This window comes from Nuphar pumila, chromosome 11 (assembly GCF_984573655.1).
Source record: "Nuphar pumila chromosome 11, dmNupPumi1.hap1.1, whole genome shotgun sequence".
Taxonomy (NCBI): Eukaryota; Viridiplantae; Streptophyta; class Magnoliopsida; order Nymphaeales; family Nymphaeaceae; genus Nuphar; species Nuphar pumila.
In genome coordinates, this window is record NC_143259.1 from 99,707,440 (window position 1) to 99,725,443 (window position 18,004).

General features: G+C 34.6%; 1 protein-coding gene across 3 annotated transcripts in view; it reads right to left on the reverse strand.

The window, feature by feature from the left end:
* Positions 1 to 3,579, reverse strand: part of LOC149822592 (lysine-specific demethylase JMJ18-like) — a 71,038-nt gene extending 67,459 nt beyond the window's left edge. Inside the window, exons 1-3 of one of the 3 annotated variants that reach the window (XM_089981665.1) lie at positions 3,384 to 3,579; positions 2,882 to 2,919; positions 25 to 102 (exon numbers count right to left, since the gene is read on the reverse strand). In XM_089981665.1, coding sequence (XP_089837791.1) covers positions 25 to 102; positions 2,882 to 2,908 — 105 coding nt within the window. In that variant the 5' untranslated portion in view covers positions 2,909 to 2,919; positions 3,384 to 3,579. Of the gene's footprint in view, positions 1 to 24; positions 103 to 2,881; positions 3,177 to 3,203; positions 3,298 to 3,383 lie in introns of those variants that run through there. The other 2 variants (XM_089981666.1, XM_089981664.1) reach the window with 2 other exon arrangements.
* Between the last annotated feature and the right edge of the window lie 14,425 nt (positions 3,580 to 18,004).

An 18,004-nucleotide genomic window follows, 5' to 3' on the forward strand; every position in this document is an offset into this window, starting at 1 on the left:
AAATGATAAAGACCATAACTTTACCTCTTCACTTGGATAAAATACAGGGGCTTCATCGATGATCGGCCTACAAGCTTCTTCAGGTCGCCATCTTGCAAACACCTTTTGTAATATCAGACAATTGTCCAGTCATGACGTGTGAAAAGAAGGAGAAAATTATATAAACATGGAAAATTTCTGATAACAAAACTTTTGAATCCAACAGATCTTAAAATATCTCATTACCTATGAAAAATAATCTAATGAACACCATTTGTGACAACAAAAACAACATAAATATGCTACATATGTGGAATAAAAAAGCAATATATAGACACAAATTTCAAAGATACTGTCAAGACCTTCTTAAGGGTTATGCTTAAATGTCTTGTTAAGACATCATTTCGAATCTCAGCTCGTGTTTGGAAGATCATCATCTCATTTCAAGTATCACTGTCACTGATATAGCCGATATTTTGAAAATATAGCGATATTATCAGCTATTTCAAGGTAGCCGATAGTATTGGAAACATATCGCAATCTTTTTAAAATATCGCCATAAACAAAATATTGCAATATTTTTTGAGAAAAATATTTTTCTTTTAAGTTTGCATTCCCTATTTTTATGTTTCTTTTGTATTTTAAAACCTCAAAAACATGTTTCTTTATATTTTTGAAAAAAAAAATGCAAAACTTATTATTTTCTTAGCTTTTTGTTGTTATTTATATTTTTTTCAAATTTTTAAACTCCTGAGATTTATCAACTTTTTAAAATCTGTCCGAGAAATACCCTCGCCAAGAAATTACCTTTAACGATACAAGTGACTATGGTTATTATATGCGACAATTATGATAGTTGTGAGATTTTGATGTCCATGTTAACTTCGCATTAAATTTCTGACCATTCCTTTCACCATCTTCAATTTTACATAACACTATCAAGACTTAAAAATGAAGGAACTTATGGATTAACAATACACAGAAAGATAAATTTCAAAATATAATGTCAAACATACATGCATAGCTCCATACACTTTCTTGTAGAAAAGAAAAATTAAACGGTCCAATCATGCTCCTTTTTAGCTTGAAGTGAATGAAATAACAGATAATCCATACATAGACAAAGTTACAACTGAAAATAAACCTTAAAAATCAAACTCAGTCTAAAATTTTACCAAGTTTAGATGTGGATTGGTTGGTAGCGTAGCTAACTTAAGATCATGCTAAGAGGGTAAAGGTGTTTTTGCAGTGAAACACATGCTTGCATACCGCATGCAAGTACTTCTTAGGTGTTCATCCTTTTTTCTGGGAACATGTAGTCACAGAGATCTTCGAAATGGCACTCAGAAGCATGTGGTCATATATACAATCAAATAATTCAAGTTCTTATAAATAATCGAGTGATATGGATATGTCATTTCCAAAGAAACCAAAGTCAAAATCCACAAATGCTTCAAGTTTTTGTGAAATCAACATGATCCTACAATAAGGATTGTCGCATGATCAACATCTTGATCTACCTCTAATATTTTGCAGCTTCAGACGATGCAGTATATGACACAACTATTAAATCCTTTATGCTTTTCTGTCTGCAAAACTTTCAGCTTATAATTTTATATTTTTGAAAAATTACACACCTTTACATGAGTCTTTCCTATCTTCAGATATGGCTTTCCATTAACACATGAAAAACCTCTAGCAGTGCCTTTTATCTAGCCAAGTTGGTTTCTTCAACATTTTTCTATACCAGACCTCCAATTTCAGATTGTACCCATTACCTATGCCTGAATCCAAGCACTTACAGCCATATCGACAGTAGACATGAGAAGTTCACCCTCAAAACTTGTGAATGAAGAAAAAGGAATTTACATTACCTTGCATGTTGAGATGGAGGATAGGAAATCAAAAAGGTAAAGGAAAAGAAAAATGTCAGTGCCTGTGATGTAAGATATAGTGCAAAAAGATTTGAACATCCTAAGCACTGAAGACACAAAACATACTGCGAAAGAAATTCGGAAGGCAGAGAAACAAGGAGAACATTTCTCACCATGAGAGTGATGAAGCCAACATAACCATCTACACCTAAAAGAAACTTGATAAGGAATAAGGCTATACATATCTGAGATTAGCATAAAGCCTCCCTGAGACACAAGCCAAATGCCTTGCCATAAACATGGTGGATTCTATCTTCGGCTGGGCACGTGTGAATCCTTCTCATAAATATGGTTACTATTTCACATGCATGAATATTACCCTATTGCATGTTACAACTTGCAACTGCTCAATAGCGAAAGCACACCAACGATGTCTATACGAGTCTGGCTCCAGCAAGAAATACTAAACAAGCTATATGCTTAAGTACTGGAAACTATTGTCAACATACCCTGCTCAAACTAGGGATAGAAATTACTATAATCTTTTTTATTATTTCAATATCTAGTAAAGCGGCCTATCTCCACATTCCATGGCAAAATGTAATTTTGAACAGTTCGAATCATTGCTACATTTTCTAGTCCTTAGATGATAATGGTTAGTTCTTGATATTCTGAACTAACAGCCGTAACCCTAATTCTGTCAAAGAGTGCCGCTTCCATGAAAAGGCTACCATATGGAGCTACATTTGCAGGAACGAAAAATAAGCCCAAGAGTGACATAAGAATGAAATGAAAAACATCATAATCGACCACAGATCCTAGCTTATCTGATTTCTTGTTCGGATCTGTCATTAATCAGGCACCATCATCAAATCTCACAAAACAATTGATTTCCAAATTTTCAGTACAGGGATAAAAAAAAGTCAACAAGATTAACATGACATGAATAAAGCAGCCTCACATGCAAACGAATATCAAAAAATGATCAAGGAGGCAAAAATCAAGAACTCAGGACAAAGAAATCTTACTTCTTCCTGGGGATCTCCTTCGCCCATGAGAAGTTAATCTGTCAGGACAACCAATTCACTTCTACCAACCAAGAGATAAACATGAAAAAAGCAAAACAGGAAAGAGAAAAATTGCCCCAAAATCTAATCAAAGCAAGAATGATCAAATCCTAACATACGAACAAAAACCCAGTTCTTATAAGATCAAAAAAATCATAATCATGAAATATTTCACAACCAAAGCGTTCAAAACACTTTGAAAATCAATTCTTACCTAAGAAAAAAAATCCAAAAAGAAAAAAAAAACACCAAAAAGGAAAGTGGTCAATGGCAAGAATTCCACCTTCCAACAATTTGAGACAGACCCAACTCCCAAGCCAAGCAAAAAATAAAAAATTCCTAGTAAAAATCTGTTTTCGATTCAGGAAAGCAGATCCTCCCTATGAGTTAACAGACCAAGAAATACCCACAAAAGATTGGATCCAGAAAAAGAAGGGGAGTAAATCAGAATGAATGAAATAACCTCAAAGACGGCTAAATTTTCAATCAGAGGGCCCTCCCAGGGACAGCAATTTGTGTCAACTAGGAAACTAAGAATTAAATTCTCAGATGGGCGAGCGCTTTTTGAGAGACGTTTTGCTGAGGGAGACCAAAGAGGATTACGAATGAAGGAGAGAGGTCAGGGGTGGGCTCAAAGTTGGTTGCTTTCTCTGTTCACATGTGTTGGCCCGGCCAACCAACCTTAAGAGTCCCTACCCCCACACACACCGAGAGATATCCGCACGTGCTATTCACACGTGAGAGAAGTGCGAGGGCAGTTTGGTGATTTGTGGAGTTGCATTGCTGACCGACACGTGGAGAGATGGGTGGTTGGAGGCTTAAAGCTGCAATCGTAAAGTGGGGGTGGCACCCGAAAGATTGTCGCACATGAGAGAGGTATGAACGCAGTTTGGTCATTTGGGCAGTTGTGTCCTTGGCTTGACACGTGGATGAGTGGTGTTAGAGGACGATTTTAAGGACTAAGCTGCAAATTGTCAAGTGGGTCCCACATGCTTTGTGGAATTCCCAAGTTTTTCAACGGGTTGAACATGAGCGGGATCTGGACCCGACCTTCTGTGGTTTCACCAGATCCAGATACGGACGGGTATAAGAATTTCGGTATTGACTTTTGACTTTGAAAACATGGCATGGTTAGCAAATTTGTTTAAAACATGTAATTTTTAATGAATTTAAAAAAAAAACATAAAATGGTATGACGTACTTTTTTTTAATGCCTAAAAAAAACTTCGCCAAAAACATTTAGAAATCAAAGAATTATATTTCCTAATATACTTCTCACAATATTTTAATTAGATGTGAGTTTAGCAGATCTAGTCCTCAATTCCTATTTTTTGGAAGACAAGAAAATATTTCATTAAACCAATTCTCAGTGCATCCATAAGCACGTATTAATCTCATTTCATAAAATTAATTTTGAATGATATTTATTTATTTATTATGCAAGAGGTTTTTTAATTATGTATTCATACTTTCCAAAAAATATTCACGTATTGCTAACTATGACGTGACCTGCTTACTTATGAATTTCAGCAAGTTACTGCCATCTGTGGGGGTACATCAGATCCATATTCAGATCCCAAAACAGGACTTAGAATTTTGGGATTAGAGTGCCAGTCTCAAGTTACGTCCCGTCAGTTAAAAAGAATGTACTTATCTCATATGAGTTTTTTCCTTTTTCCGTTCTTGTTTAGGATAAGGATGTTTTGTTTTTTGAGGGATTATTCAGTTAAGGCTTGTTATCAACCATAGTGACAAAAGTTTTTATCGGCAATTTCTCGTTTTTTTAAAAACTCGTGAGAAATTGAAAAAATTTCATAAATCTCTCATTGTTTTGGCAAAATCTCGGCAATAAAAAAATAATTTAAAAATATAAAAATTATTTTTTATAAGAAAATATTAATAAAATTATTTAAAAATAAAAATATAGGATTTTTTTCATGATAAATAGCCGTTTAAAACGTAAACATCACGGTATTTATGTTTTTTCATAAATCTCGCAATATTATAAAAAACTCGCAAAAAACTGCCATTTTAAACTTTCAGGCAATTTCTCACGATATTTGTCACACTGTTATCAACTAGGATCCTGTTAAGGAATTTTTGAAGCGAGAAAGAATTTAGAAAAGTGATGCAAAATGAAGAATATGTATGGATTTTTCGACCCTTCCAAACCTGAGACTTTTTTCACTGAAAGAGTTTTTCTAAAAAACATATTTTTTCATATGAAACATTTCTTGGGGGTGATGAAATGTTTCCTACCAAAAGAAAATTTATTTTTATACTCCCAACCACCCATCTCACCACCACCACCGCCACCCTCCGCATCCTCTCTCTCATTTTTTCACAATTTCCCACTTTGTTTTTTCTCATGCCTAAGAAACATGCAAAAAACTTTCTTTTGAAAAACTTATTATATCAAAAACTCTCATAGGCAAACTTTTCTTTTTCTATGAGAGTTTTTCTCTTCCAAACGTGTTGCAGAATGATTCAGATCGGATCAGAAAATATACTGGAGAGTTTGTTCTATTCAGTTCCAATCTGGGACAGTCAAAATTTGTAAAATCATCCCATTTCCAAACTGAAGCAGGTTATATGCCCCCCCCCCCCCCCGAAGACAGTTGTTAGCTATAGTCTGTGTTCAGGCGTCCCAATGAGCGCCACGTATATAAGCTCATGGGGCACATATCACCGTGTGTGTCGACATCACTTAGCATCGGAATTTGGTGTGGTTGCAAAGACATAAGTACCCTTTCCCTCCATTCTCACCATGAAACGACGGTTTGAGAAAAGGACAAAAATGTCCTCCATTCAAAAAAGGGAAACGACGGTTCAAGATCCTCAATCTAGAAAAGTGAAACGCCGGTTCGAGAATAATGTTAACTCTTCAAAGTCCAAATGTTTCATTTTCGCCCTAAGCAGAAAAGGACAAAAATGTCCTTTATTCAAAAAAGGGAAACAACGGTTCAAGATCCTCCATCTAGAAAACTAAAATGTCGGTTTGAGAATGATGTTAACTCTTTAAAGTCCAAATGTTCCATTTTTTCCCTAAGCATTAAACTTTTGCACCATCTGCTGTAACAGAAGCTCCCTTTGACGATGCACCATTTGTCATCGTCTGCTGCCACCCGACCCTCCTTTGTCGTTGTCTGCTGCCGTTGGGGCATCCTTTGTCGTCGTCTACACTGAAGCATCCTTTGTCGTCGAAAGCTGCCATTGGAGCACTCTTTGTCGTCGTCTGCTACAGTCGAAGCATTCTTTTGTCGTCGTCTGCGTAGTGGCAGCATCGTTACCACCATCAGCTGCATCTACCTTCTGGGTGTTTCTCCTCCACTGTCGGATCACCAAGGTTTCATTATGCAAACAAATAGATTTATAAATCTGAATGCTAAATCTTACAATTGGTTTTACTATTCATGCTAAATAACACCTATTTTCATACTGAAATAAATCATATGTACATATCCACCTTCTAGACGTCGAAAAATAGTTAGCATGATTTATTCTTATGAAGGCCAAACATTTCAACGATATGTACTTATAAAGGCTAAATTTCTACAATGATTTGTACATTTGAAACATGAACGATTTATACATTTAAATCAGTAGCGATTTGTATGTTCGATGCAGCAACAATTTATATGTTTGAAACAATAACGATTTAATGAAACTACCATGATTTGTACTTAAGTTTGATAAATTGTACAACAATGTTTACGTATGAAGCCAAACATTACAACGATATATACTTATGAAGCTTGCGATTTATAGATTTGTAAGTTTGAAGCAGCAACGATTTATACATTTAAAGCACTAGTGATGAGTATTTATGAAGTTACCTCGATTTGTACTTAAGTTTGCTAAATCTTATAACGATGTTTACTTATGAAGCCAAATATTGCAACGATTTGTAATGTTGGTGATTGTGTAACAAATGGGATAATTTGTATTATTATATACTTGGGGAAGCAGTTATAACGTATAATGATGAGGTTAAATTTATGTGTTGTGCAGGTTAGCAATGTCTAAAGCTCGTGAGTTAAGAAATCCCTCACCGTTCTATGGGATGATTATTAGAGAAGTTATCTGCGAGTCTCATCTATATGAGTGTTATGAAATGTACCAAAATATAATGAAGATTGAGAATGATAAAGACAAAGACAAAGCGTTTGAATTATATTATGTAGAGGATTATCCATCAGATATTGAGGCTGAAGAGCAAAAGAAGAATGAGGAAGAACTAAAGATGAAGAAGAAGAAGAAGAAGAAGGATGACGAAAAGAATGAAAAGCAAAGGAAGAAGGAGGAGAATGAAAAGCAAAGCCAAAGGAAGAAGGTGGAAGAGAGGAAAAGGCAAAGGAAGAAGGAGGAGGAGAATGAAAAGCAAAAGAAGAAAAGGCAAATGAAGAATGAGGAGGAGGAGGAGAGGGAAAGGCAATTAAAAAAAAAGAAGAAAGAGGAGGCAGTGAAGGAAAGGCAAATGATGAAGCTGAAATATTTTAAAAAGCAAAAAAGGATAAGGCAAATGAAGACGGAGGCGAAGAAGAGAGAAAAACAAAAAAAGAATAAAGAGGAGGAGGAGGAGGAGGAAGAGAAGGAAAGGCAAATGATGAAGATGGAAGAGGAAAGGCAAAGGAAGAAGCATCAGAATGAGGAAGAGAAGGAAAGGCAAAGAAAGGAGAAGGAGGACGAGGAAGAGAAGGAAATGCAAAGGAAGGAGGAGGAAAAGAAGGAAATGGAAAGAAAAAAGCAGGAGAAAGAAAGGGAAAGGAAGAAATAAATTGAAAAGCAGAGGAGGAAGGCGACAGAGCAACAAGAAAGACAGAGGATAAAAAGAGGAGATGAATAAGAGAAAAGTGTGATCAAGGTACGTAAATCATTCTTGTCTATCACAATTGACTGTGATAGGTACTACTGTGATAGTGATTACTATGTATAGTGATTATTGTGATAGCGGTTACTGTGAATGATTTACTGTAATATGTATTACTATGTATAACAATTATTGTGATAGCGATTACTATATATAGTGATTACTGTGATAACGTGTGTGCAATAATTATTATTTATAGCGATTATTGTGTAGAATGAGGTATATAAGTACAATTGGAACTAATCTATAATTTATATGAATAATATGTTATTTTGTGTTACAGGAAGGTTAGAAGAGAAGTAGAGGACCAGGTGAAAAGCTCGGATAGCGGTGTCAGTGGCCTGTAGTTCTGTCTTGGTATGGACAACTGGGTGAATATCAGAATGATCGATTACAAAATATGCACTCCAGCGGCCTTCTAGACCAGCATTATTTTAAAACATGCTGGAACACTATGACCCACCTAGTAAATAAGTGGAATCATCAGACGAACACATTCTAGTTTGATTATTTTGAGATCACCATGACCCTATAAGATGTGGTGCGGATTACTGGCCTTAAGTATCATGGAAGTGTTGTCCTATTACGGGATTCAAACTATAATGCAAGAAAAAAGTGCACGACCCTTCTAAGAATGTCGATGGACGACTGGAGTCAATGTATTTTTAGTGGAAGTAATTCCACATCGATGAAAGTTTTTTCTTTTCGTAATAAATGAGAAGGTCGGTCTGCTACATATGCATATGAAAGAGCTTACCAAGAGTTGCACAACTTCCTTCTTTATTTTTTGGACTTTATTTTTCGATTGTTTTGGTTCTAGAATAAGTTACTTGTGGTTGCAGTTCCTCGAAGACTTAGATGAAGTCGATAATTGGGCATGGGGTGCTGCTATGCTCGCACACTTCTACAGTCAACTTTATTGTGCGAGTAAGGGTACAAAAATCGTCTCAGAGTTTTGGCTACTTGTTCATGTATTTGTTTATTACATATTTAATACTTGTAGACTAAGCTCGTTGAAGGTTATAGTGTTACTAATTTATTATTTTTGTAGACCTGGGCATGGAAGCATATTGTCGCGTTGCATCCTCAGTGTGGCCCTGCAATTTGTGGTTTTCCAAAGATCGGTCGATGGGCTAGAATAAATGTCAAGGAGGATAATGCTAAGTTCATTTTAGATGGTTTGCAATTAAATATGGTAAATGGTTTAAAATCGTTTACGATCGTTTCAGCATTTATCATTCATTAGTATAAATCGTTAAAATGTTTAGCATTCTTAAGTAATCATCGCTACAGGATTTTGTCTTTGTGAGTACAAATCATTATCGCTTTAGCATTTATCCTTCAGTACTATAAATCATTGTAATCGTTTGCATTCTTAAGTAATGATTGTTGCAGAATTTTGTATTCCTTAGTACAAATCGTTATCTCTTGAGCATTTAACTTTCGTTAGTGTAAGTCGTTGTAATCGTTAGCATTCTTAGTAACAATCATTGTAATATATTTAACATGCTATTATAAATAATTTTAATATTTAACTTTCATTAGCATGAATAATTGTATATACCCAAACTATAATCTCCAATGTACAGGTTGTGTGGAGACTGTATGAAGATGGGGAGGACGAGGACCAAGAGCTTGTTGTTGAGGGTGCGAGACTGTCTCACCGCGATATTTGGTTGTTTAGCAATTTGAAGCCGAGTTGCAGCATGGTAGTCGAGTTCTCCTACAATCTGGCTTGGGATAGTCTATCCCAAAGAAGCATGTAGAAGAGAGAAGGAAGATGAATAGTGGTGGAGCCAGGAACGTGAATTGACACGAATGCTACAGGGAATAATTGGATGGCTGGAACAAATGAGGTGTTCGTGCCATAGCGTATGATTATAACAAACGATAATATGATCCCAACTATTTCTAAAAATATTGGAAACCCATGCATCGAAATCTAGAGATTGAGAATATTGAGAACCCATGCCTCCCTTTTGTCCCCCATCATACGCATCCCAGCTTAGAAAGCACGTCCATCGTCTCCCTCTGGCTACAAAAATGATTACCTCAGTAATAGTACACGATGAGGAGCGAACACAACTCATAAAAGAGAATGTAGTCTTCGGTACAAGGTTCGAGATATTGGAGAGGGAGAATAAGGACTTTCGAAAGGAGGTGAGGAATTTGGGGAGACAAATGTGTTACGACAATGAAGCCATACATGGTACTTCAAGTACAAGGTTTTGATGATGAGCAAGTAGAATCAACTGCATTTCAGCTAAGGCTATGAAGAAATTGAAGAATTCAGTGAAGAATCCTTGAAGACTAGTGTGCAAATGTTTAATTCATTAAAAGTCTTAGATTCTTGTAAGAGCCTTACTTAGAGTGCATATTTAGGTTGCATTTCACCTTAAAAGTCTTTAGAAAAACTTTTCTAAAAGAAACTCTTTTGAAAAACTTTTTAGAAAACTCTTTTCTTAAATTTTCATGTTTATTAGTCGACCAATAGACTTATCAGTCGACTAATCCTTTCGCGCCATATTTTCTAAAAAGTCATTCTTGTCAAATTAATCGATCGAAGGTTTTATCAGTCGACTGGACAGAATGTCTGTTTTCTAGAAAATTAGCAGCAGTCGACTAATGATTTTTCAGTCGACTGAACAGAACATGTATTTTTCTGAAAAATTTAGCAGCAGTCGACTAATGCTTTTTATTAGTCGACCGAACAGAATGTTTGATTTTCAGAAGTTTTTAGCAGCAGTCGACTAAAAGGTTTTTCAGTCTACTGATGATATTATCAGTCGACTAACTTTTCTCCAGTCGACTAAGTTTCAAAAGTTCAGATTTTCAAACGGCTCGATTAACAGACCAGTCGACCGACGATAACTGTCAGTCTACTAATAACTAACTACTAGTCGACTAACTGATGTTTCAGTCGACTAATTTTGTCGTTTTCCTGAAACTTCAAAAAAGGCGTGTCTTTTCATTTTTCAAACGTTTTGATCGTTCAAAATAGACCGTTTTGACACCCTTTCATACTCTCAACGTATGGAATCTTTTAATTGTAAATATGAGTGCATTTTACACTAAAAAACAACAATTCAATCGATTTGAATCTTGCTTTTCACTCCTATTCATTCAAGTATTTGTTTTCTCACTCACGTGATATTTTCACTTCAGTTTTTCACTCAAATCACTTTGAGAGATAGTGAATTCGTGAGTAGAGTGTTTCAACAACTTTAATAGCCAATTGCATCTCATTTGCATTCAAAAGGAAGGCTCATAGGTTGTATTGTAAGTTGTTATTTCTTTTGTGTAAAAAGAAGGACTCCTTAGTGTAAAGGAGTTGTTTGCTTTCAGTAGGATTGTTACTGAAAGTGGGACCGGTTATGGTCTGTGTGATCTTGTAGTTTACAAGGTTGATAGTGGAATATCTCAAGCGGGTTTTGCTTGGGGACTGAATGTAGGTCGGGTTTGACCGAACCAGGATAAAATCTTGTGTTCTTTGTGTGTTTGCTTTGAGATTTGCAAAATCATTCAATATTCCGCAGAGAGTTTTAAAAGCACTATTCACCCCCCCTCTAGTGCTCGTTGCCTCGATCCTAGTGCACTTTCAAAATGTGGTCACTAGTAGAGATGATGACCAGTGTTTATAATAAGATCGAGGAAACCAAGAGGCCACCAAGGATAGAGAGTCCACTAAGAAAAAGAAAGAGACGATTTGTATGTCGTCATAGCCCATCTGAGTCGTTAAGTGCCACTGAATAAATGATTGTGATTCTTTTTATCCCGATAATTATTTATTATAATTCTATAATTCTTTGTTGTAATTCTATAATTATTTTTTGTAACGTGACATTCTTTAATTTTTTTTTAATAAGTGTAACACACAAGTGCCATTGAACAGATTGTTGTAATGTTTGATCTTCATAAATAAAAGTGATTGCAGTTGTTTTTTATAAGAGATCATGATTGAGAGCGTGATTTGTTTTTTATAGAAAGTGTTCTTGTAATATCCGAAAATTTCTAAGTTCTTTTCTATAGCATTATGAAATGTCTTGAATTTCGTGCCAATATAGAACCATAATTTCTTTAAAAAATTAATGTTTGAGTATATTCGTAAGGATTAAGGGGTTTAATTATATTGAATTATAGTAAATATAAACCCTACATGGTTTGGATATATGAGAAAATTCTAAGTGATGTCTAATTAAAAACGTCTTACTTAAAAAGAAAATGTTGATTTTTCTTTTAAGTAAAATTATTTAAATAAAGTAAATTAACAAAAGTAGATTTTAAAAAATACACATATTAATATGCTTAATAAGATGGAATTAACTTATATTAAATTCCTTTACATTTTCACATGAGTTGTGGTTATATAAAACAAAAAACAATTTTTAATTTGAATTTTATGATTATTCAATAATAGTTTAATATAATAGTTTTCTTTTTTTATAAATTAAAATCCATTTTTTATTAGTTTAGTAGAAGCCCATAGGTGGGCCGTCCCATCCTATGTGACATCTTACTTCAAATTCAAATTGAAAATAAAGGTATAGTGATTTTCAAGGTTATTTAAAGTTTGAAAAGTCAAAGTAGAGATCAAGGGCTCCAAATGAATTTCATTAATGAGATCAAGGGCTGGAATTAATTCCAGCACATAACCTAGTTTAAGAAGGGTTATAAAACCCTCCCATAGCCCTTGCCCTCCTCATTTGTGCTGGAAAAAAAAGGAAAGCTTCTCTCTCCCCCCAAAACCCTCTTCTCTCTCTCCTGTCTTTCCCTTCCCTATTCTCTTCTTTTAGGGTTTCTTTTGGTTCTTGAGTGCAAGATCCAGGCCTCAAGGGGTGTGAAGAGGAGATCTAAGGTCCTCACCTTGCTGGAAGAAAGGGCTGATCGGTGGATCGAGCAAAAAGGGCCATTCATTCATCAAGAAATACATTTTTTTCAACAAAATGTAGGGTTTCTATGCTTTTCTTGCAAGAACGGAGTTCTTGGCATGGATTTTGATGCTTTTTCATGAGTTTAGATCATGATCAAACCCTCCTAATCGTGGGTTTGACTCAAATCTAATGATCCATGGCAAAAACACGTTTTTCCTTGAAGAAAACCATTTTTGAAATCGGGTTTATCATAAAAATCGGTTTCTTAGAAATAGATTCGTAAAATATATTTGTATTTGATTTATTCCATGATTTTTATGCAAATATTAGTTTGGATTGATATATTATGAAGTGTTCCATCTACTGTGAATATTTTAGAATTTTTAAAATTTTATTTCAGACGTATTCCCTATTTCTTTTAATTTTTATTGGGATTCGGGTGACTCGGTTTGATTCACCCAAATGCAAATCTCGGAATTCCAGGTTTTCCACTTGACCTCCATTCAGTAAAATGGTCGTTTCTCTCTTGTCCAAAGGAGTTTTGATGAACGGATTATTGCGTTTGAAATCTAACTCCATTGTGCATCTACTGTAGAAATTTGGGCTCTGTTCATCTACCGAGCACATCTCTGTGACAGTCGAAACAAAAACAAATAGGTCTGTAGTAAAACATGCATAACTCTCTCATACGGAGGAGTTTTTACAAACGGTTTGCGGCTATGGATAGCTGACAACAATTCCTATATACTGTAAAAATTTTAGCTTTGTTTATGGAGCCAAAAATTTTTTGTGAGCTCTATAGCAGTCGGACATAGTTATGAAATTGGAAAAAAATTAGGGCAAATTCATAAATCAAGGCTCAAAGGGTGCATAGTATATATGTTTTTATTCAATTTCTTTATAGAATTAGTATGCATTATGTGAATGATTATGCAGGTCTGATTTTATGCAATCTTATATGATTATGGCATGAATTGTAAATGGAAGGTTACACATTTAAGATTTAGGATCAAAAGGTCCAATGAATACAAGTTTATGTTTTAAATTCTAAAAATGTGTTGACTACATGTATGTCCATGATATCGTGATGATATGATTGTTTCATTGATATGGATATTCATATATATTCTCCTTGTTGCATTGGCCATGTACATGCATATGCATTATGATGTGTGAAAATGAATAAGATGTTTATGCTACGCATGTGCTCAAATGTCTGTTACAAGTTTAATTATATGACTTTGTCTAATGCTTTATAAGAATGCATCCATTACCATAAAGTGGTTTAAGTTTGATGTTGCATAAAAAGTATGACTGTAATCAAGTAATCATGTGACATTAAACTCAAGATACTTGTTTGGAGAGTAGCAGGTGATACAAAACTTCGTGGGGCAAGTTCTGTTACGGGCACGGAAGGTTGCTCCTCCCCTCCCACGATTTTAGGGGGAAAACCTCTGCATTAGACTGCAGCGTAGAGGTTATAGTACTCATGAGGAAAAACTGATGCATCGGTTTGAAAGGTGTTGGAAATCTCTCTCGTATTAACGTCCCTCACCCTGTCTTAGTGAATGGACTTGGCCAGGCTAAAGCCACCCCTGTATGTAAAACACGTTCTGTGTCATGGTTCTGATCTGAAAATGTATGCTTGTGTCATATAAGCAGGGCTAAGAAGTGATAACTTAAATGGTGTGTGCATTAATTTGGCATCACATGCATCATCTAATTAAGAAAATGTAACTAAATATAAGAAAATATGCATGCATTGAAAGAGCTTCTGCATATGGTAAGTCATGCATTTTAATGGTACATGCATTTTGTATTTTGAATATATGAATTTATGTCTTTCTGTTAAATATGAAAATTCTAAACATGCATGATTGTTGTATGATTGGTTAAGTTAAATTAAATATTAAACCATGAAATTTCTATTGAAATCATTGTCTTGTTATTTTGTTTTACAAGTTTAGCATTATTACTCTACTGAGACATGTTGTCTGACCCTATATGGTATAAAAATTTTCAGGTAATGAGTAGGTACTTACGTGTGAAGGCGGAAGGTTGCGACGGGGACTGAGCCTACCTTTCCTCTGCTTTATGAATTCTGAACTCTGATTTTACTTTAATTTAATTCAATGACAAATGTGATTAATTTTGGATATTGTGAAATTTGAATTTTATTTCATGCATAGTTAATTAGTTATTAAAGTTTAAATTCCATAAGTATATGCTTGCAAGCATTCATCTGAAGTAGCACGCCAAGTTTATGCCCAATGTGTTTTTCTGTTGTTAACTGCTAAAAGATTTAAATGTATTTCAAAAAAAAAAATTCCACCAATTTCAGGTTATAAAAATTGGGGTGTTACAGTTCTATCCCGATCTGTAGAGTCATCCCACCTAAACCCATCAAATAATCGAACCAAACCTGTTTGATTATCCTATTGCGATTTTCCTTCACGAGTTTTGTCCTAGAGAACGATACGTTCCATCGCGATTTACACAATGACATTCGAAAATGGTAGAAAAAGAAAAAATAAACAAATTGACATGATGTTTGGACTTAGTAAAGAACACATTAAGTTAACTTCATCGATATAGATGTCATTGTGTATATCGCTCTGAGACAATATCTGGTATAATGATTTAGATACAATATATGTACAACGATTTGTCTTAACCCGATTTACACAATGACTGATAAAAAGCGAAAAGTAGAAAGAAAAAAACAAATCGATACGATGTTTATTAGTGAAGTCCAAATCTAGGTAACTTGATAAATACAAATTGAGTTAACTTCAACGATACATTACAACCACATTCATTTACATAAGTATTTAGTTACAATACATCATCACCAATGGTTTGGCTTAGATACAATATATGACCATCATCATCATCAACACCATCCCCACGTCCAAATAGTGATGTGCTTCGAAACAGATATCATCATCATCAGCATCATCATCATCAACACCTTCAGTTTACTAAGTAGCCTTTGCTAGTCACTGGGAACGATAGAAGGCAAATCTATCTACTAATGGAGGTCCTTATCTCAAAGTATGGTTTGCGAACGATTGAGGGCCCGGCAGTAGGAATAGATCAAATAGATGGTCATCAACATCCTCTTGTCTATTATGCAGAATATATGTGCTTGCTTTGGTATGGCAGCAAAGATTGAAGATGATTATGGTCATCATATTCTCCGTAAGCTTTGATATACTTCATGACAAATACATCACAGTCATATATATCATGAATATATTGATGTATCCACAGAAAATAACCACTATAATCATCATCAAAGATTATACAAAACTTTTCTCACGGTATAAAACAACTACGGTATCAAACCCTATCCATCAAGCACAGGTAGAAGTAACACAGAAGAACAAAGAAGAAAGAAAAATACAAGGAAGGAGAAGAAGGAAAAGAAGAAGAAGAAGACGAAGGCGGAGGAGAAAAAAGAAGAAAAAGAAGAAGTTGCTCTGCTTCAAAAAAAAAAGAGGAAGAGAGGTTAAATAGATTAGGATTTTAGACCGGGACAACGGGTCAGGTCGGGATACTCCCCCACCTAAACCCATCACACAAATCAAGATGTTGTTCATACTAGATAAAGTAAAAATTGAGATAACTTCATAAATACGAATTGCCATGATGTTTATTGGTAAACTATAAATCTAGGTAACTTAATAAATACAAATCGACTTACAACAAAAATACTTTAAGTTTCATAATTTAACAATATTTGTTCTATTGTGATTTGTTGTTACGAGCTTTGTCAATGTGAACGATATATCCTATCGTGATTTACAAAATGATTGATTCATAAATAGCGGAAAAGAAAAAAAAACAAATCGAGACGATGTTCAGACTAGACAAAGTAAAATTGAGGTATCTTCATAAATACAAATCGTTTTATAACTTGATACCGATTTAAGTAAGAGTTGCAAATTGATTTATGTCATCGCGAATTGCGTTGACGAGCTTTGTCTGCGTGAACGATTTATCCTATCGCGATTTACATAATTATGGATTCATAAAATCCAAAAAAAAAAACACCGTCTAAATAAATGTACACGATGTTTAGACTTAGTAAACTACAAATGGAGACTTAGTTACAAATCGATTTAACTGTAACAATAAGTGTTATCACGATTTGCTTGATATGTCCTATCACGTTGACTAGTTTTGTAAAAGGCAAATGAAACAATAGTTTGTCATTTAATTAATGCGCAATGCAATTAATTTGCATACAGTTTTTGAAAATGAGCGGTAGGTGAAATGATGTTTCTTTTATATATGAATGACATGTCAGACAAGTTCAGGACAGTGTAGTTTTGCGTTCCTTCATGAACAAGGAACAGACAAACTGATGGTTCCTTTATAAATTACGTGTTTGTGAATCAATATCGAAGAAGGAGACGAGGAAGGAGAAGATGACAACTACATTACCAACGATGGTGAATCAGGCGTATATTGTCTAAACATCATGTCAATTTTCTTCAAAATTTATCTTTTTTATGGCATATATTTGATTTGTGTTGTGTACTCTAGAATGTAATTTCAATATCGTTTCTTGAATATTCTGCTCATGTCAGTGGAACATGCATAAAAGGTGGTGCTCGAAAACTCAGGAAAGAACTCCAAGATAACATCAAATGGATGCAAAATAAATTTGCAGAAGGGAACACTATCAGTAATTTTGTATGTATGAAACCATTATCAATTATATATTTATGTATGCCATGAGTATATATGTTAACAAGTTTATATTTGTTGCAAACAAGCTATATCTGATTTTGTCATGTATATTAAAAGAAGCGCAACAAGCAATACTAGACACATCGTCAACCCTTATTTCATGGTATATCGATTCTCTTATTTGTTTATTTTCTTTTTTAATTTACTCTTGTTGCTTTGTGTTTTAACCTTGCTATTATCACTGTTTCGTTCAAGAGACTTGCATCTGCCGAAAGAAATACACCATTGGATTTCAAGATGCACTACCATACTGGGGTAACGACGATCACTACGGAGACTTCTGGTCAAGTGAAAAGGTAAGTGAAGAAACATCTTGTCCAAGGTTTAGGCCTAACAGTCTTAGCACAATTTGTACTATCGATTTGCATATATTGATTCCTACACTCTCACAAACTGTGGAGCATTGGGTCTTATACATGATGGATTTATAGGAAAAACAACTATGGTGCTACAATTCATTGGACTTTCACTCTGGTATACAACGTGACATTATGCGTTTGGTAAGTTTCTATCTATAAGTGTATTGTATCTTTTACGGTGGCCCAGATTTTACTTGATTCTGCATTAACCACAAAAGGGATTCTT